Source organism: Acinonyx jubatus, chromosome A2 (genome assembly GCF_027475565.1).
Source record: "Acinonyx jubatus isolate Ajub_Pintada_27869175 chromosome A2, VMU_Ajub_asm_v1.0, whole genome shotgun sequence".
NCBI classification, from domain to species: Eukaryota; Metazoa; Chordata; class Mammalia; order Carnivora; family Felidae; genus Acinonyx; species Acinonyx jubatus.
In genome coordinates this window covers 124,991,602-125,014,206 of record NC_069383.1, presented here as the reverse complement: position 1 = coordinate 125,014,206, position 22,605 = coordinate 124,991,602, and the positions used below count along the sequence as shown (strand labels likewise).

Here is a 22,605-nt window from a genome sequence, read left to right as displayed (position 1 = left end):
ACATAAAATATTTAACTTGGACATATTACGTGCTCTGAAAGCAAATAAAGACATGAAATGTAAATATTATCACAAATGAAAGTACACAAAATACAGTTTGATACCATTTATGTAAAGTTTTAAAACATATAAAGTAGTATCAATGCACTAAACATATTTTAAAATGTGAAAATGAAAAGCCTCCACTTTAAGGTATTTTAAAGCTCTTACGGAAAGAAAGTGGGGTATGTTTGGGGGCAATACAAGGAAATTTAGGTTTTTGGTTTTCTTTCTCTTTTTTAAAATGTTTATTTATTTTTGAGAGAGAGAGATCAGGAAAGAGGTAGAAAGAGAGGGGGACAGAAGATCTGAAGCAGGCTCCATGATGACAGCAAACCCCAACGTGGGTCTTGAACTCACAAACCATGAGATCATGACCTGAATGGAAGCTAATGTTTAGCCAACTGAGTCACCTACATGCCCCTGTCTTTATTTCTTAAGTTGAGTAGTGGTTTTATGGATGTTCATCATTACACTAGATTATGTGTTTATATCATTTTCTATATCTGAATAATACATAATAAAGTTTTAATGATGGAAGCCATAGGAAATGAACAAATGTATAAGTTTAGTCCCACATTTCAATGGTTTCCAGGCAGGTACAAATGCAGACAAACCACATGGAAGACACAGTCCTACACATGCTGGGTTTGACTTTCAGAGAATAAATATGACAGTAAATCACAAGTGGGTGGGTTGAAATTCTTTTTAATTTTTACTTATTTTTGAAGGAGAGAGAGAGACAAAGTGTGAGTGGGGGAGGGGCAGAGAGAGGATGACACAGAATCGGAAGCAGGCTCCAGGCTCTGAGCTGTCAGCACAGAGCCCAACGTGGGGTTTGAACTCATGAGCCGTGACATCATGACCTGGGCTGAAGTTGGATGCTTAACCAACTGAGCCACCCAGATGCCCCATGTGGTGGGTTGAATTTTTAAGCAATTAATGGTTTGTAAGCTTCTGAGCATCTTAATGCTTGCATTGGGAAAAACTCTAAACTCAAATCAGAAAAGATGTAGTTAATTTCATACACCTTTGAACGACAGACTCTCATGACAAAGGGTACTTGTATTTTTGTTACCCAGAAAATACAGTTTGTTGGGGGAAAAGAGGATTTTAGCTCTAGAGTTAGAATCTTTATGGCCTGACTAAACATGTCTGAAGGCTTAATTTGAAAATTGTGTTTTTGTGTTTAGCTGATGAATAATAAAGGTACAGTGGCTATGTGGAAAATTGAAAAGATAAATAAAAATATGGAGAAGCAATTCTTCTTGCCTACTTAGTAGCTGGAAAGATTTAAGATATCATAAAGTATGTAGGAAAATACTTTATATCAGTAAGTGTCTAAGATCTGAAAGCTATCTTCCCAAAGCTTTGACTAAACAACTAAAATGGAAAAGATTTTTTCATGCATAAATATTTCGTACTTTCTTTACCTTGATCTTCATCACATAGACTGAATGCCTAGATTATTGCATTATGTGAAAAGGCAAAATCTACTCCCTTTTAAATATGTTTCCGCTATGCCAAAAGTAAGTGCTTTGCTTCACCAAACTCTTCAGAGCTAAGACATACCCAAAAGAATATTTTCTTTTAACGAAGTGATACAATTATTTCCCTCCTTCTTAACACTATTTATTATTAAATGGACTTCATCCCCAGATGATATAAAAGTTCTCAGTTATCTTGTTAAACACTGATTATTTTTCCTCTTACTGAAAGTATGTGAATTAAAAAGGTCTGTATTTATTTAAACTCTGAAATGTGTAAGGAATCTCTGGGCCTGAAATTCCAAAAATTATCACATCCTGAGAAAATAGTGTACTTAAGTTCCCAATGCAAAATATTCCTATTTAAGCCTGATTTCTAAATATTTCTGATACTTTCTTCTGCATAAGAAACCTTCAAGAAAACTGAAGGCATACACACACTTACTCCTTTTACAAAGTATGTGTCCAATAAATCTACAAATTAGACTAATTTTCTTTGCAGTAAATTGTAATCAACTGCTCAGAGTTCAAGTACAACACATAGTAATAAAGTATGACAGGTGAGTGGCACATTGAGGCCATGAATTTGGGAAGTTTTTAGAGGCAGATACTGTCTTTTAGTTTTGCACATACATAATTATTTGTAAAAGGTGCAGATGTCCACTTTTAAGAATAAAGTGTGAAGTTCATGAGAAACTCTAAAGTTTCAGAATAAAATCTTTCTGAAATATCAAAATTGCTTTAAAATTCATAAAAGTAACATTTGCGTACCCAAATTCCATTCCAAAAGGCTTAATGCAGTGATCTGGAGCAAGAAAAGACAGCCCAGTGGCTCTTGGGGTTGCATATACCAGTATTTCAATCATATAACATTTACATTGTGCTCTAGAAACAGACTAACCTTGTAGATTTAGCTCAGTGGTAAATGTCACAAGATTAAGCACCTTTGTATAATCATCATGTTGTAACACTCTTGAATGATCTTATAAGTTCATTGCCAGCCTCCAGTGTTCAAATGCTCATTCTACACAAATTAGGATTTGCTTTTAGAATCCACAAGTGAGAAATGGTTTAATATTCATATTTCACAAATCTACTCATTCTCACACAATGAGCTCTCATCCCCTCTCATTTCTTTGTGTGCAGGTTATCTGTGAATTTTTTTCTGGGCCAATGAGTAGAAGCTGAGGGCTGGAATGAGAAGTTCTGGGCTGTGCACTCTGCTAGCCTGAGACAACATGAATTTGATCTATCAACTTCTAAAATCATGTCTGCATTGTCTACACAACAGGGCACTGGTTATGTGTTCACTGGAGAAACACTGGGCAGGTGGGGATAAGGAGGTTGGGTCAAGCCTGTACAACAGAATGGTGGGAGTCTATGGCAAATTTCCCTGTGAACGTTTTTTGAATACAATTTCTTTAAAACATCATGCATGCCGTTGAGCCAACAGGTTTTGAATTTTGACTATAACAGCAAAAGGTACCTGACACAGGGGCCATTACAACTGGCAGTTACCGCTTTTGCATGAGGAAAACTGTAATTGTTACTTCTGGAAAACATGCTAAAACATCAGTGACTGAGGGTACAAGAATCACTGCCTTCCAATACAAAGAACAAACTGTGTAAGAGTGTGTGTGTGTGTGCATGCAAACATGAATTTATGTAAGAAGTTAAGTCAGTACAAAAAGCCTATACTTTCAGAGTTGAAAGGTGCTTTTGAAAGCATGACCTCCAAAGCATGATGAGTGTTTCAATCACTGCTGAATTCCCACCATCAGCCATAATAGCTGGTGCATGGTAGGGTCTCATAGAAGTTTCCTGAGTGGAGTAACTTAGCCATAACTAACCTCCATATAGTCGTCCCTCCCTGTGGTCAGCCACATTAGAAACAAACATCTCAAAGATGAGGAAGGAATGCATATTTATTTTCATTTACTTAATAATTAGTTCTTATTTACTTACCATTCTAGTTATTAGATGATATGGCAACCCTTACACAAAACCTCAATGGCATGAACAACAACCATGAACATAATCATAGACATATCTTGCCACTATAATTTCAGGCACCAAGCCCTAAAATGGGTCTTTCACTAGAACCTGATAAAAAGGTTGGAGACTGTCACCCTTTAAAAGTGAAACTAACTAAACTGACTGACATCAGGTAGTTTCAAAATAATCCCTGGATATAATTCACCTCACAGTTGTTTATACAAAGCTAATGTCCTTCAGGATAGCTATGCTATCACACAAAATCTGGTCAGGAAAACAGAAATACAAACAATAAGCTGGTAAAAAAAAGAAAACATCACACGTTAGACTTCAACATAAAGTGAAGAGAACAAAATAATTTGCTGAAATCTTTAGGGAGTGGGGCTAAGTTTTGGAAATAAGCCCACACTAAACACTTGTTAAATCAACGGGCAATACTTTATTTGGGGGTTGACAGGAAAATTAGGAATTTAATCACAGAAGCAATTTGTGGTTTTAGATGTGGCTTTCAAGTTAATAAGCAAATGCATTTGTGTTCAAATGCAATGTTTGTTAATATGTTTACTGAAGTGATGAGAATAATTGCAGCCCTTGAAAGAATGAATGTCTAAATTTGCATACTTAATACTTTATCCAAAAATAACTAGTTAGGCTTCAGCAATAATTGCCAAAGATATAAACGAGTTAAATTGCAATGCTGTGTTTTTTAAAAATTAAGTTTTTAAGATGTGTCTTATGACATAGATTTCCATTTCTTCTCACTCATAGATAAATTTTAAACATACATATTTAAGAAAAAAACACTGGGATTAAAAGCAACTGTTTAGTTTACATAGCTATAGCCTCATTCAGATTGATCACTGATTGCCCTAAAATTACTGGTACAAGAATAATAAAAGAGGCTTGCCATTCCTGCTTTCTCTGTACCTGTTTTTGCTTTTTTCTGGTAGCAGTGCTCCCTCACTCCCTTTGAAGAGGCCACTCCTCACATGACTTGACCTGACCACTCAGAACAATCCTTGTCTTGGCCTCAGTGCTTAGTTAAGAATATGAATGTGACCCAACTGACTTAACCTGGCTTTGGTCCTTATGTGTTATCCTGCCTTTTCACTCCACTGCAAACACACAAGAAAGAACAGCACCAATTGTGATGTGAATTATTTTTTATAATTCTGACTGTAACATCTAAAATCTAACTTCTACATTTTTCTTGGATATTGATTGCTCACACTATTAGCAGTTTTTAAATGTCATGCTTTTTTCTGACACTATTCAGAACTTTTGATGACACTAGTAGGAAGGATGCCTTCTTTTTCCAGCTGCTAAGGGGAGGATATAAGTAAGCTTTGTGTTCCATGCAATCAGCTTTGTCACCTCATAGGCGATGTGTCTTAAAATGGAGCCCAAAAAAGGAACTGATCCACACTTAAGAATACGCTCTAAAATGTACTATTGACCACTTCTAACCGTCTGATCCTTCATGACATTCTTGACTCCTAAACATGACCTAATCCCAAATTTGCTTTGTTTTCCCCCATTAACTTCATTCTATTTTTTTTTTTTTCATGCTCCAATTCAGCATGCACTATTTGCTAGGCATTTGGAAGGTGAGGGTGAAGAACAAACCATCTTCACCTTTAAGGGGGTTACATCCTACCAAGACAATCACACATTTCATTTTGGTAAGTTTTATCATGCAAGTAGGTATGGAGTAAAATGGGCACTATATCATTGGAGCATGGACCCCAGTATAGCGGATATTAAGAAGGCTTCATGAGAGAGGTAGTAACATAGCCAAGTTTAAAATGCTCTGTAAGAGATGCTGTCTACCTCTACTTCCCTCCGGCACTATAGATATTCTTTACTCTTTAATGGTTAGCAATCATGCCAACCATGTGAACATGTCATTGCTCATACAGCTGACTGTGGGTGTGGGCACCAGAACTGATCAGCTGGAGAAGTCGGGATGCTAAAAGTTGTTGAGCATGAAGATAAACACAGAGAATCAGGCCTACTAATCCAGCAGAAAGGATTTTGTCTCCCGAAGGGCCAAGAGAATTTATTTTTTATTAAAAGAAAATTTTTTTATGTTTATTCATTTTTGAAAGACAGAGACAGACACAGCACAAGCAGGGGTGGGGCAGAGAGGAGGAACTCGGAATCTGAAGCAGGCTCCAGGCTCTGAGCTGTTGGCCCAGAGCCCGATGCAGGGCTCGAACTCATGAACCGCAAGATCATGACCTGAGCCAAAGTTGGATGCTCAACCAGTGGCTATGCTGCCACCCAGGAGCCCCAGGCCAAAAGAACTTAGAGGAACAAAAACACTTATTTGTCTTGCAGCATAAAAGTGAAATAACAGTGACATCAGATCTTACATGGCAACAAGATAATGTAAGGGAAAAAGTGCATACAATCAAAATATTATACATGCTCTACATGTAGAATATATATAGCATATATAGTGCATACAAATGTAGTACATATATGGAGCCATATGTATTACTACATGTGGTACCATGTACAGTAATACGTGGTGTGTGTGTACATATGTGTGTGTGTGTGACTGTGTATATATGGGCAACGAGAAAACTCAGATTTTTCTTCCTTACAGTTTACTCTTTCAATAAATGGTGAGCAGCAATTAGTCGCTCTTATTTTCCTCTTCTACCTTAAACTGAATGCATTTAGTTGATTTTCAGTAAATTCCAATACAGGGAACCATACCTAAAAGGGAGAAACCGTGGCCAGGGGAGATGATATTTTGCAAAGATACTTAGTCCATATAACTTGTATATCCAATATTGTTCACAGTGTACTTTATTAACATAGTTTACTTATTATATAGAGCTGGAAGACAATAAGGTTGTGGTTACTTCCTTTTTGGGAGAACAAAAAAACAGAAAAGCTGTGTATTCAAGGATCAGTCTAGAGGAGAGCCATCCAACAGAACTTTATGGAAGCATAAAAATGGTCTTTGGTTCCTTCCAATACAGTAACTATTAGCCCCACATGTCTACTCAGCACTTGAAATAAAGCTGCTCTGACTGAGGAAATACATTTTTAACGTAACTGATTTAAATCTCCCGGGTCAACTTTTGGCCACTGGCTACCACATTGGACAACACAACTCGTAAGTCTCAAGCCAGAATAAATGTTGAAAACATAAAACCCACGTGGGCCACATTTCACTTTAAGACTTATTTTCTTTGGCCTACATTACAAGAGATTCCAAAGAGAAAACACCTGAATTTTAAAACATCTCTTGAAAAGCTTTTGTTGTACTGGACCAGGATTCCTGGATGGTAATCACTGGCTAGTGCTGAGAAGCAGTTGTCACCATTCAATAGGCTTGTGGCTGAATGTTGGATAGTTTCCAGTCATTACTCAATGTCTCTATATGTTCTCAAGGCACATCCACCTCTTTGAGCTTTTTACCTGCCTGGTCGCCATTAGGTATCTACATATTTTGCCCCAGTCTGTCTCAAACATGTGGTTCCTTTAAAGGCTGAATGGCATCAGTAGAAGTGAGTTAGCTGGGGTCTTCCATGTGAGCAAATTGTGAAATAATGGGCATTTATAACCCTACAAAAAGTCGGAAAATCCCTCCCACTTAAAAAAGTTACTAATACTCCCTCAGGGTAATCTCTTCTGTCATCATCAGCAATTACAATGAGAATAAATACTAATTAACCTTTAAATATAGGCTTTGGGGCTTAGGTGGGGAGATGGGGTGGGGAGAAGAATAAAATTCTCAATTAAACCCTAACACAAGTAATTTCTCTTGAGAATTTCTGAACTTTTGGATATCTAATATGGCCAATTAAGAGTTCTTTTTACCCAATGGGAGAACCAAGAAAATATCTCTCATCAGACAAATTTGCCCCAGTCTACAAGATAGGCTGTGGGCTTTCAAAGGGTATTCTTTTTCAGACTCTTAAACTTTATTTCAAATCTTGGGAAACAGGGTTGGATTTGTCTTCAACTTGTAAATTTCACATGAACCACTGATTTTCCCCTTGATATCCATCTATCTATCTAACTGCTTATCCTTATAAACCCTTATAAAAATATATCCTTTCTCTGATGTCATGTCAAAAAGCAAATCCCCAACTTCAGTGCTTTTCCATATTTATACCATTTATCTGTAGTTTCTAAAGGATAGTTAAAAAATAAGAACAAGCAAGCATATTTTCTCCTGAAATATTTAAAGAATTCTACAAACTATTCCATGATTGATTATTAAAGTCAAAAGATAGGAGAAAAAAATCAGGCCATAACTGAAGGTGTTGCCTAAGTAGATAAGGTCATAATTACAGCCTACAGGGTTGTATACTCCCATTTATTCCTTCGGCATAACGTCTTACACAGATAACATGAATAACGGGGAGTTGTTGTTACAGGAAAGCCTTGTATTTTCACAATGTAAAGAGGTTCCCTTATGCTTTTTTTCAAGGTCTCGACTTCTAGTGACTATAAACCTTCAGTTTAAGTGGAATTTTATACTGGTTACAAGTCTTAACTTTAGAGAATCTTTAGAGCTATAATGAAAGTGTCTGCTCAATCTGGCTACAAACCAAGTATTTTAGGACCATATCTACCATGTTAAATTTCTTCATTTGTCAGACACAAAACTGATGGATCAATTTAAGTCGCATATCTCCTGGTCTCAGGTACAGATTCTGCTTAAATTGGAACACACCATATCCCAGGCCACAGCATAAAACCTAAGAGGCACTGTGTAAATGGCAGGACCTCTTCATCAACATTTTACACATGGCATCAGTATGTTTAAAGACACTCTCTGGCATTACAATAAATACCTGATATATAAAGAAATTAACGCAACAACAGGCTATTTCTGGATTTCTGACCTCAAGACTTCTTGCTATTTGATAAAAGTTTACAAATACAATTAAACTGTTAATTTAGAAAAACACTCTTGTCTGACTAAATCTTTTTCCCCTGAACACATTTATCATCAAATTATTCATAAGATAAATGCTAGGAATACAACTTCACTGACAACAGAGAAACAGCCCACAGATGAGTCATTCATATGGATTCTTTATCATATTACAGTCATATCTAAAAGGATAATCTTCTGTTTCAGGGAGAAATGAATAGATGAATGAAAATGCTGGCAAAAAAAATGTTTCTAGGATAACGTCTTTTATTAAAGTTGATGTATTCATCTTTCTCCCAAAGAAGAAAATATTTTCAGATGTTACATGTGCTCAAGTTTGATTAATTGAACTAACTCATAAAATACAGATTCTTGTATTTTTTTAACTTTATGTTATACTTTTCTTATTTCTACAGAGTGAGGAAGAGGCAGAGAGAAAACTTTTTAGCACCTCTGTCAATTCTGACCAGTAATCTGGAATCATTGTGTATTCTGTTGAAAGTACACAGCAGGTGCTCAATAAATATATCTTTGAATATTATTGAAAGAGACTGACTTAGATTACTTCCAGATGTAAAAATACAAAGGTCTACCTTCTAACCCGATGCTGACCCAATTGAACAATGAATGTTGGCTTCTATTATTTACATGGATTAAGAAAACAACAGAAGTTCTATAAGGTCTGCATTAGTACTCTTACCACTTAGAATTTTATTAACACAGGCTGAAGTATGCTTGTTCTGCAGATTACAGAGGAGGTTTTGCCAAGAAACTAATATTATAAACAGAGTTTTCGAGACAAATGCTCACAGTATTCAAAAGAGCATGTTGTTCTCAAGGTGCCTCGAGCACTTTCTCATTGCCACTTATATGAAAGCAGCATATGCTGTTTATAAATAATTCATTTCTTCATTAAATTGGGTCACCTAAGCACACATAACAGTAAAAATAGTTAATCTTGTGATTTTTTAAAAAAAGTAAATACCCATCCCATCCAAATCATCCACCATCAACCTCCAAATATTAATATTTTTATCTTAAGCGGATGGGAATTCAGACTTTTTTCCCTTATACCTTTCTGTGATGTTTGATGGTTTTCAGTGAACAAGTATTATTCATGTAATCTGAAAAATACATACTCTTACATGAAAAAAAATCTACTAAACTAATATAATTTCTCTTTTAGAATAATGAAAATAACTTTAGTAAGAATGTACTTTATTCCCCTATACTTAGTAAAACCTTCACACACATGGTCGGTAAAATGGTAAAGAAAGAAGTACAAATAGCCAAAAAGTAACTTTTTTAAAAACTATGACTTCTAACTACCTTTGAAACACTTGATTTTATCCCCACCTTGGATATGTTCCCAACGAGTGCACGTAAACTAATGAATTTATAAATTAAATTGCACTATAAATCAGTGAAAATGCATTGTTTATTTAAGATATTCTTCTACGTCTTTTTTAAAACAAGGAATCTCATTGTAAAGTGAATAATGAATCAAATATATACAGTATGGATCCAATGTTTATGTATCAGAACTGCTGAACATAGCATACAACTGCAGTTTCGTGTATTATTTCTTACGGATGCCATACATATATTGAAGCAAAAAAAAACCCCAAATCACAATGGCCACACTGTTATTTCTTAATTTGGATTTGCAAACTTTCCACTGTACCTGTAATGAGGTGAAGGGTTGCCTCTTGCTTCACAATTTAAAGTTATTTTTTTATCCTCTGAACCAACAGGGAAAATGCTGTTGCTGGGCTCTCTGATGAACACTGGACCTTGTAAGAGAAGCTCACCTGTAGGGGTGGGAGACATCCAAAAAGCAATCATAATAAGGAAAAGGTATTCTAGAACTGAAGAAGAAAAATAAGCAACCAGTATCTGCTCTTTAAAGCAAATGAAGAAAAAGCAGGGATTGCTTCCCTGGTCTACAATACGTGCTCTGCAGGTATTGCTTTGTCAATGAGGCTCAGTTACACCGTTAACAGCCTAATAACATGTATGACAGAATGAACATTAGTATGAAAACCACTGCTATATTAACAAAACCTTAAAAGCATAAATAAGCCTGTACTAATTACTTAATCTTTTTAAATATATTTTTTAAAGTTTATTTACTTTTGAGAGAGAGAGTGTACACGCACACATGCATGAGCGGGCGTGGGGGGCGAGGGTCGGGCAGAGAGCAAGGGAGACAGAGAATGGCAGGCAAGCCCTAAGCTGTCAGTGCAGAGCCTGACGTGGGGCTTGATCCCACAAACTGTGAGATCGTGACCTGAGCTGAAATCAAGAGTTGGATGCTCAATCCACTGAGCCACCTAGACACCCCTCTAGTAATTACTTTTAATATTATAAACTCTACCTAACTTTTCACTGATGCATATCCTATTACAGGGGCTCTTTTTGTCATAAGGGTCTTTATAAAATGAAAGTTGTGTTCAAAATAAGTTGAATAGTTGAGTATGATCTTTCTCATAAAATCTGCCATACATACAAATCCGAATGTTGACGATATTATTTTTCTGTTTTGACCTCCAATACTCAACATTTGGTGGTATTTCCATTTTATTACCAGCCAATTTAAAAGAAGGTTACAACCCTAAGCAAGTATCTTTTAAAAGGTTTTCTACTTTAGTTAAGACAATCTGAGTACTTTCTGTGAATTTACACACACACACACAGACACACACAGACACACACACACACACACATCTGTCTTTGTGCTATGAATTTAAAAAGAAACGAGATAACGCCATCAACAAATGCTTATGCTACTTTAGTTGTACAATCATCACCAGTGCATTTCTGAAAACAAATGAATCCATAGGAAAAAGAAAAGAAAACTCTTCATTCTCCTATCTTGGAAAGCTCAGTAAAATTGGAAGAATTCCTGCTGAAGCAAAGAATGCATAAACCGAGAGACAAAGAGAGCCCATGAGTAGTCAGACAAAGAAAACAAATTGGAAAAAATGTCCAGAAACTATGAACTTATATTTTGGCTACTTCAAGTAGGAACAGCATTCCTAAGAAATATTTACCATAATTATGAAGATAATAAAATAATACTGTAAATAATCATTGACATGATGAAAACAGCAGTAGCGAAAGCCAGTGTGTGAATCCTATGTGGCCATTACATGTTCTTTAATCTTCACAGAGATAATGATTTCCAATGAACAGAAGAGGAGCACTGGGCCCAAAAGTGGCCAGGAGTGAGGGGCAAGTTCACACACTGCATTTCAGAATGTACATACTCTAGAACACCTGATTTCAGAATCCAGGCAGTGATGCCTGTTGCCTTCTGCTCCAAGAATGTAGCCTTGCCCTTCATCTGGCTATTGCTCTCAGCTTCTGGCAGGTAACCAATGTCATACATGATAGAAACGCTTTTGTTTACGGTGGTGATGGCCACATTACATCTGAGAGTGGGACCAGTCATACTGATAGTCTTGGATGGGGACTGGCGACATCACAAAGATCAACCGTGTAATTGTAGGTAGAAGATTTGATTCACAGGGTATGATCTAACTTGAGCAACTGAGCTCACTGCATGTGCCTTCATCAGTCCTAACTATGTAATGAAGCCCCAGTAAAAACTCTGGACACTGAGGCTTGGCAAGGTTCCCTGGGTGGCAATAGTCCTTGTGTATTACCACACATCAATGTCAGGAGGTTTACTTATCCTGAGGACACCAAAAGCTTAGCATTTGGGGTCGTGCTAGACACTGTCTGATGTGTCTCTTCATTTGCCTGATTTTAGCGTGTATCCTTTCCCTAAAATAAGCCAGAATTATCAATATAATAGCTTTCAGTGATGTCTGTCAGTCCTAGCAAATTATCAAAGCCAGAACTTGCAGCTGGTGTTAGAAATGCAGGTAGTCTAGGGACTGTGCACTCAAACCTCAAAGTCTGCTAACTCTGAACACCTTTCCCCTGCAAAATCAACATGCCATTAACCCTTAATACTACCTACCACACCTTAATAAAGCAGCTTGCTTGGGGTACTTGAGTGGCTTAGTTGGTTAGGCTTGGAGTTCAACTCAGGTCATGATCTCAAGGTTTGTGAGTTCGAGCCCCACATCAAGCTCTCTACTGTCAGCACAGAGCCCACTTCAGATTATCTTTCTCTTTCTGCCCCTCCCTCCTCACACTTCTCTCTCACTCTTAAAAATAAAATTAACATTAAAAAAAGGCAGCTTGCTACACTTTCTAGTCCCCAGTCTTTATTTACCTCTGAGGGGAAAATCACACAAGGTAGAAAATCTTACTTTTCTTTGTGGAAAAGGAGAACTTTCAGAAGAAATGGATTTTGAAATAGCTACTAATGCCCCTAATCCAAAAGATCCAATGTTGTGATTTTCTTAAATTTTTCCCCCAAGTAAGTTTATTGCATAAAAATAAATAAAAATAAAACTATAACTAACTAACTAACTAAATAACTAACTAAATAAATAAATAAATAATCAGCTTCATTAATCAAATTTATGGTCTTGGGAAGCTGAAACTAATTCTAATGCCTATTTGTAAGTATTTACAAATGTGGATTTTTCATAACATTTTTTTTTCTGGTGGAACAGCTCTTGATTTACTTTGAGTGGCCACTTTATTTCACTTAGGATATGGGATTGCATTATTTTTCTGAAAAACTTTAACATATGTAGCACTTGACAACAATACTATAGCAACATAATGGTGTAGATTTAAAAATTCCAGGTAAATTGGGGAGAGAAGCTGACAGAAGGAAAATTAGCTCGAGATAAGAAAGGGATGATTTCCATGAAAAAGATAAAAAGAGATGTTTTTAATAATTTCCTATAAGTGGCCACAATGAAAACCCAAATATGCAATCCAATCACCTTCTAACATAAGTCATATCCCAAAATGGTGATCTAATTCTTCTCTAGAGACCCTTATTAATTTTAAATGAAGGTGTTAAATAACTAGAAAACTTTTAATTCTGAGACCCTTTTGGGAAAATGATCATAATAGCTAATTTGCTAATATTTATGTGCCAGGCCCTGTACTAAGGAAAGTATAAGCCTTGCTTCTCTTATTCCCAGGCTACCTTTGACCCCATCTCCTGTGCTATGAGGTCCAGCCATACCGGCACCCTGTGCCACCAATGTCTTGTCTCTGCCTCTGAGACAATGATGACTGCTGTCATATTGGGCTGAGCCACCACCTCCCTTGTTACTCTTGTGTCTGATTTCCTTTTGTCATTCAGAACTCTTCTCAGCTTACATGTGACTGTCCATCCACCCACCTCTCACTTCCACCTTTCACAGAGGTATCAAAGCACATCTTGCTGTATCTCACTATATGTGAACATCATACATGTTCGCATATGTGCTTGCTATTTGGGTCTAATCCTTTGCTCTATCCCCAACTCCTATAACATGGGAGATATTCCCTATCAATCTGTTGAATAAATAAGATGAATGAAGGAATTCTCACAATAACTCTCTATAAAGCAGATACTTTTTATTTTTTTTTAATTTTATTTGTTTTTGAGAGAGAGAGAGAGAGAGAGATAGAGAGAGAGAGAGAGAGCGTGTATGTGTGGGCGCGTGTGTGTGTGTGTGTGTGTGTATGAACAGGGAGGGGCAGAGTGAGAGAGGGAGACACAGAATCTGAAGCAGGCTCCAGGCTCTGAGCTGTCAGCATCGAGCCCGCCATGGGGCTCGAACCCAAGAACCATGACCTGAGCTGAAGTTGGACACTTAACTGACTGGGCCACTGAGGTGTCCCTAAGGCAGATGCTTTTTTATAGCTAGTGATTGACAAAGCTGAGATTTTAATTTCAGAGATTATGTTCTCACCTTATAGTTGTTTGGTCTCTCCAGCAGAAAATGAGGCACAGGGTGATTAGACAACCTAACCGTGGCAACACAGGTTTGTTTTGTTTTGTTTTGTCTTGTTTTGTTTTGTGAGAGACTGTGATCAGACCCTAGTGCTCATGTTCTGGGTGCGCTTCCCTTCCCAGTAAACCACACAGTTCTAAATATGGTCAAAGACAAAAACGAACCATCAGCTTGCTTTTTCAACTTCAATATTTTCTGCTAACACTGGGGCTCCCAGCCTGTGAGGTGCACACCCACCATTTCTGAAATTTAAGGCTCCTAAAGGCTTTTTAGACCATTAGCAGGCATTTGAAAGCTTCCTAAAATGTAAGTACAAATTCATAATCAAACATGACAGGTCAGTCCATGTTTCATACTCTGAAAAGAGACAAAGGCCACTCAGTCTTGCTTCACCAGAATGAAACCGGTGATGAGAGCTGCTTGGGATATAATGTAGTCTCTTGGCAGCAATATAAACTTAAAAGGAATAGGTTCTGAAGTCTTTGCTCATCTAAAAGAAATTATCCCACATTTTCTTCAAAAATGAATTTTGATCCTCAAAAGGACAGAACCTTGACAATTCACATGGATATTCATAACCAGCAAAAAGAAGCTTGGCTGAGAACAGAAGGAAGCCTCCTGCCTGGCTAAATGGATTCGATGTAACATTTAGATTGATGCTAAACTTTACTTTTTGTGACAGGAGCATTTTTTTGATATGCTAGCCTAGCTCCAAAGCTCCATGTTAAGTTTACAGCCTAAAATAAAGGGCATATAACATTTCCGAACAGGACTAATCAGTCCAAAAGCCCAATCACGAGGTGTTATTTTTTTCCCCAAATACCCACAGGCTACTTGAAGTAACTACCTTTGAATGTAAGTACCAGCTTTATAAGTTCCTAAGGTAATGTCACCTAAAAGATCAAACTGCAGCCAATCAATTCTAATAGTCATACTCTATACAGTTTTTATGAAGACTGACATAGAGAAATAGACAAAGGATCCAAGCAGTTGGATTACTTTTACTAAAAGAAATGAAATTCCTAAAAGACCACAAGGTTATCTCTGAAATTCCTATAGAAAAAAGGAAAACATATCCTATTTTCCCTCACTTATTTATATCATATTTACATGATGCAAAAACAGAAAGATCTTTAGAAATGAAGAGGGTCAATCCCAAAAGGGAGCTAGAGTGAGGCCTACTATTTAAAGCAGAATTTAAGACAAGGAGCTAGAAAGGAATAGTCCCAATGTACTTACAAGGCACCCAAACCAAACAGAATGAGCTCTAGCCTGGGTCAGAGAAAGTAAAAATTATAGGTCACCAATGAAATGAGATCTTGGTCCTACTATTCTACAGGAAAAAAACAAATAAAAGATGGAAACATTTTATAGCAGTGGGGCATTATCTTTTTTTTTTTTTTTTTTGGCATTGGTGGCTTAAAGCTAGAAAATGCCAACCAAACAGAAATGACAAAAATAAAATTCCACTTATATTCCCAAGTCAAGGGAGGATACAGAATCCAATCTTAAGATAATTCATTTCTTTAACAAATATTTGAATGCCTAACCCATGCAGCATGTCAAAAACTAGCTGTGGCACAATGGTGGTTGTCTACTCAACATCTCTTACCTATTCTATTTCCTTGCCTTCAGAATCTGCCTTTCATCAGAGATACAGAAAGCACCAGATAAATTACGTACCCTGAACTCTTGGTAGTTCTTGACTGGAGAGCAGGGCAGACAAGGAAGATTGGGCTATGTATGAGACCAGTAACAGCCAAAGAGGGGTACATATGTTTGCAAGGTTGGCCACAACAAAGTACCACAACCTTGGTTGTTTAAACAACAGAAATTTACTGTCTCATAGTTCTGCAGGCTAGAAACTTCAAGTCAAGGCATGGGCAGGACTGGCTCCTTCTGAGGGCTATGAGGGACGATTCTGTTTCAAGCCTGTCACCTGGGCTTATAGATGGCTGTCTTCTCCCTCTGTGCCTTCAGGTCATTTTCCCTTTATGGCTCCAAATTTTCCCTTTTTCGAAAGATACCAGTCATGACAGATTAGGGCCTACCTTAATAACCTCATCTTAACTAATCCCATCTGCAATGACCCTATGTCCAAATAAAGTCATGTTCTGGGGACATCGACACACAAATTTTGAGGGGGACATAATTCAACCTTATAACAAAAGATAAGGGACAATCTGCTAAAAACTTTTAGGAAAGAGTCTCTATCCTGATTTTGAGGAAAACAAAATGAAACAAAGAAACAAAAATGAAAGAAATGCTGACCTTGCTTCCTTTCCTTTTTGATATGGAAATTGTGAGGAAGGATGTAATGCTGGGAATCCCTATGGCCATCTAGACACCATGAGAGGAAGTATACATATACCACAGAAAAGCTAATCCAGAGCCCTCACATCGCTGAGTTCCTGAACCGAAATGAACTGCCTAAGTCCAAACATCGAATGTTAGAAAAACAAACCTCTGAAGGGTTTGTGTCATGTGCAGCTGAATGTACTATGACCGACATGCTAGAAAAAAAGGGAAACACCAATACAATAGAGTTATGATGAAAACGAAAAAGGAAAAGCTTACCAGGAATAACTAATTTATCCATTTCCCACATCTGGAAATGTTATCAAGCAATTAAATTACAAGAAAAAGGCTGGAGTATGGCAAACAGACACCTGGAGTATGAGAGCATAGGAGAGATGAATATAAAGCAATAAAATTATTTAATTTGCTAAATTAATGGTTTACTAAATTATTTTCACAATTTATATTTCACATTTTGTCCGTAAACAGAAATGAAGAAACTGCATGGGAAGCAGTGTTCAATATTAGAGAATTAAAAACTGAAAAGGACTGTTTAAGCTTTATAGGTGCTAGAAATAAATGTTCAATAAAAAAATTCTCTGTGGAGTGGCAGAACTATTTCAAAACATGACAAAACTTTAGCAAAAACCACATTTTTCTCTCATTGCAACTGGTCTAAAAAACCCAGAAGAATGTCCATACTCATTAACATATATGTACATTCTGGTCATGTTGAAGGTTAAGATATCTGGATTTCAGAATTTTCATATTCTAAAATATTTCACATCCATCACATACTTTGATGAAAGTTATGATCTATTTCACTGGATTAATATTCAATTTGTATTATAGTTGAGTAAAAAAAGAGAATGTGGGATTATTTGGAGGGTGCCTAACATTTTACTTTGATACTTTTAGGCCAGCGCCTATATTTGATATCTGTGTTTCTGATATTTGCCAATGAAGGAAAAGAACTGTCTACTTTCGAAATGGAAAGAGTATTCGTGCTCCCAAGAAGCACAAATGACAGGAGGGCCCTCCCTAAATTGTCAGAACTGCTAAATGAAATAGTTAATCAATTTCTTGGTATACTAAATGTTTTCATAATGCTTTATGGCTTTGTTTCTTTAAATTTATGTTTTGTTTCTTTTTTTTCAATATATGAAGTTTATTGTCAAATTGATTTCCATACAATATGTTTTGTTTCTATATGAGTGTTACTTATAGTGCTTTAGAACCTTCCTGACATCCTTCCATAATCCTCAGCCCATAGTTATACTGTCCTCGCTAGATGGTTTAATGGCAACTCTACCTGAGAAACAAAAAGTTCAGTGCTATTGTTAGATGCAGTGTACAATGTGCACAATACATCCAGGAGTGTACGATCCATGGCTCATTTGTCTGAAAAGAAAAACACTTATATCCCCACTTTCTATTATACCAATTTTCATGGACCATCTCTGACATATGCAAATTCACAAGGTTCTCGCCAATCACACTGAATTGAAGACTTCATTAATCAACTCCTTTAAAAACATTTTTTAGCATCCTTCCCTCAAAGGTTTTAATAGAGATTATTATATTTGTAGTTTCTATTCTTTACCAAAAAGATTGGGTCAAGGCTTTATGGGACTCAGGCATGATTCCCTTCATGTATTTGAGAATGTTCAAACTGAACTCCAGTTCAAGGCTGTTGTTTCTATGAAAAAAATAACTACACAATAAAGAATTTCTATCATAAATCAGTTGTAATGGAGAAGCTATTAAGAAGTAATACTAGCTGGTGATTGCTTTCTGTAGTATTTTTGCAGTGTAATCTCATTTATTAGACTAGAGCATAATCGTTTCTGGCCTATACCTCGGTAAGCAGAAGCTAGCTGAGTGTTTGCAAATGTTTGTGTATATCCTGCTTTTTTCTTTCTAGACCACAAAGGGATATTAAGCTGGGTTGTGCAGTAGTTATAGAGATGCAGGGAAACAGGACAGAGGAAGACCATTGCCAAAACTGTGTCTGGAACTATGGGGTTGAGGTGGGGACAATCTCAGTGCTGCCTCCATCTGAATAATTAAATAATTTCTCAAATTTACTCATAATTTTTCATTTACCCACAACTAAATTTTATTTTTCATCATGATTTATTGTAGACACAGCATGTGTGTATACATACTCATACATATAACTGATAAAAAAAAATCTCCTGAAAGAATAGTGATCTTTACTTCATTCTAGATCATAACATGTTTTTCAATTCTATTTCATCCCATCTGCTTTAAAATATTTTCCTTTTTTTTGTTAATGCCAGACATAAGCTTCCATATTAAGGTCATCACCTATCCCTGGGATTTTGATAACAATTTGATAATCCCTGGTCTAGAATCATGCCTCTCTTGCCATCAAGGTCCCAGATTATTTATTTGGCGGGGGGAATTGTTATGATTGCAAGCTATTTAATTTCCTTCATTTAGGAATGAAACCAACTTTGCCAATGAAGGAAATGAACTGTCTACTTTCAAAATGGAAAGAGTATTTGTGGTCCCAAGATGTAAAAATGACAAGAGGGCCTTCCCTAAATCTTGCGAACTGCTAAATCCTCTGTAGTCTTGCAAAGGGGAGCAAAAACTATTATGCTTTGCTGGTAACCTTGGCAAATAACACGTATTTTACGTTATTTTGAAAAACACCGCTTCTTAGTTCTGTATAATATGGAGCAAAATCCCTCATTACATACACTTATTAAACACATGCACAGTCTCAAACATCAACATCTGAAGGTAAAACAGACACTGATCACCACGCTCTGTACTAGACACTTTGCATCTACAGAGTCACCGAATTCTAACTGAATATTAAATGCTCTGGGTAAAGAAAAAAAATCAAACTCATTTTTATGTTATGCTTTCCTTAATAACTGACACAAAATATAAATGATCCTCAGGGCTGCAGAGGATGAGTTAAAATGAACGCTCTCTATACATTTTTGGTGCCATGATCCTAGAGAAGCATTTGGCAATATGTATGAAAAGACACAGTTATGCAGGAAGTCTAAAGAAAATCACTCAATTCCTTCATTCATTTTTACTCAGTATCGCCACTTAGTAACCTTTCTCCATTCAGAATTCTTAGCACGATTTTTGTGTACTTTATTCATCATGATATCCCTATCCTCCTATATATTGCCTTGACTTGTTTTTCAATTGCATTTCCCTCATCCCAGTTTTTAAACTTTGGAAGACACTGAATATATTCAACACACATTTCTACCTCCTAAACATGCCAATCATATTGTACTTGATAACTCGGTGTCAGAATAGAAACATGTGTGTGTTTATGCTTCTTTGCAAATTGTTTTAATTTACAAAATGTTAATGCTGATCAAATAAAAAAGGAATTTGGCATTCTCAAGATAATTCTAAGCAAACACCCTATCTCCTATGGGAATGTGTGTGTCCAACTGCAATAATTCACCATATAAAAATATAGATTCATATATTAAGTGAATGACTGCATCTATGACTCTTAAAAAATATCCTGTCATCATTAGGTGGCTATTTCTGTTTGAGAAATTTGCAGGATGTTGGCCACCTACAATTCATCCACTCTCTCCTGAATACTGAAAATACTGATACTACACAAGAGTAGCTTTAGCAAAACCACACATACAGAGCACTTCTAAAAGCAATACTCTACCAGTCATCTCTTATATAACTTCTGAGTGCTGAAGCAAAGCCCCATTTCTGGATTTCAATGACTTATTTGAATGTAACAGCTGCCTAGGCTATGAAAATTAAAAAAAAAAAAGTTGAGCTTTTGATGGGCTGCTTCATTACTCAGATTTCTAAAGAAGTTGCTTAAAGGGGGCGCCTGCGTGGCTCAGTCAGTTAAGCATCTGACTTCGGCTCAAGTCATGATCTCACAGTTTGTGAGTTTGAGCCCCATGTAGATCTCTGTGGTGACAGCTCAGAGCCTGGAACCTGCCTTGGATTCTATGTCTCCCTGTCTCTCTCTCTCTCTCTGCCCCTCCCTCACCCTTGCTCTGTCTGCCTCAAAAATAAATAATAAACATTAAAAACATTAAAAAAAAGAAGTTGTTTAAAGTTACTTTCAAGAGAGGCCAGCATTTGTACCCATTTTACTTACCCATGAAATGACTCCCTTTGCAAAATATCCTCAGGTCCAGGATAAATCGTTTAAGCGAACCATGAATTTACTTCACATAACTGACACACAACTCTTACTTTCTTCCTTTTGTCTAAATCTCCTAAGGTTAGGATGCAATGCTCAGATTTGAATCTGTCACCTGTTGGCTGCCTGTGCATGCTGCACACTTCTGTATCTTCAACTCAGAACGGGAGGTTTACTTAGAAAACACACTTGCTTTTCAGAGAGGGCCTGAGCAAGACTGTCTTTTGAGGACTTTTCAAATTTGAGATTCGTTACTTATATGAAATGTACAGATGCAACTCATTACATATATTTGGGGATTTTGGTTTACAGACCTATACACGGGTGGTTCCTGGGCCAAATCTACCCTGCAACATTATTAAACTCAGATCATAAAATGTTCAGGAACACACACACACACACACACACACACACACACACACACACACACAAACACTTCTCTGAAATAGCCTCATTTAAAAGTCCAAAAGTATTAGGTATAATGTCAAATTTAACCTTAAGAAAAAAATCAGAGCTTCTTCCCATGGCAATCCCAAACTGCACTACCACACAAAGCAGCATTCTGTCTTCCCAGAAGGCAGCCCCACGGGGAGTAAGACATATCAGGTTGTTAGCAAGGAATTCACCCATAATTGTTTACCAACTAAATTATCTTGAATTGATTTACACAATTCTTCTTCCTGGAATGCTTTGCCTCCTATCCTTCAAGACAGAGAGTCTCTTTTGATACTCCAGTCAAAATTAATCCCACTTCATCAGAAATTCAATTTAGTGCATTGGATTATAACTCTCCCAAAGCATCTGTATAATTAGTATTTTGTGCACAGGTTGTCTCCTTTTTTTCTGAACCTGTGCCCTTTTTTATTCTCTAACAGCACATTGCTAAATACTTTGCACATGATAACATAAGTCCTTGATAAAAAAATAATCTTAAAAAAATGTATTTATGCTTTAGGACAGAGGTCGATAGACTATGCCCATAGGCCAAATTCGACTGCCATCTGTTTTTGTATGGCCCACAAATCAAAAGAGTAATATTCCATGACACATGAAAATTATATGAAATTCAAGTTTGTGTCCATCAATAAAGTTTTATTGGAAGACAGCCATGCTCACTCATTTATGTACTGTCTATGGCTGCTTTCACATTATAACAGCACAATAGTTTTGACAGAGACCATATGGTACACAAAGCCCAAAATATTTACTACCTGAATACTGCACGAGAAAGTTTGCCAACACCTGTTTCAGGAAGGAATATGTTTAACTGAGGGGTGGGGCTGGGGGAGACAGTGACTTTGCAAAGAGACAGACATGTTTTTTTTCCCCCTTCAATACTACCATCTACCTTTTTCGGCAAAACATTTAAGCTTTCTGAGCCACTGAGTTATGGGAATGATATCAATATTATAGGGTTTTTGATGCAAAGATAAGCAATATTTTAAATGCAGCAGCAGTACAGTAAATGGAATTTGATATTATTGCCCATTTTTGCTTAGCCCTTGCATCAAACTTTTAATTAATCTGACTGAGGAACAATAATTTATGAGAACTTAGTCTAATAAATGGCTTCACTCATTAGAGCGTCCTATCTACAAGGCATGAAAAATGGAATGGAATTGTCCTTATCTCCATGGTAGTTTTGAACACTGCCCCCTGTGTTCACTTACCGGGTTTGAGCAAATAACAGCAAGTATTATGTCTAAGACAAAAGGTCCTTATTAATCTATGTGGGGTGGTAACTCCAAAGAATATGGAAAAAAAAGAAATTTTTATAACACCTACTACATCAGTTCTCACGGAGAGACAACTCTCTAACAGGTA

At 36.7% G+C, this 22,605-nt stretch overlaps 1 protein-coding gene across 1 annotated transcript in view; it reads right to left on the bottom strand.

The window, feature by feature from the left end:
• The window catches only part of CNTN3 (contactin 3), a 339,764-nt gene that overhangs the window by 209,732 nt on the left and 107,427 nt on the right, over positions 1-22,605 (bottom strand). Inside the window, exon 3 of the mRNA XM_015066053.3 lies at positions 10,109-10,235. Within this exon, the coding sequence (XP_014921539.2) occupies positions 10,109-10,235 (127 nt within the window). The remainder of the gene's footprint in view (positions 1-10,108; positions 10,236-22,605) is intronic.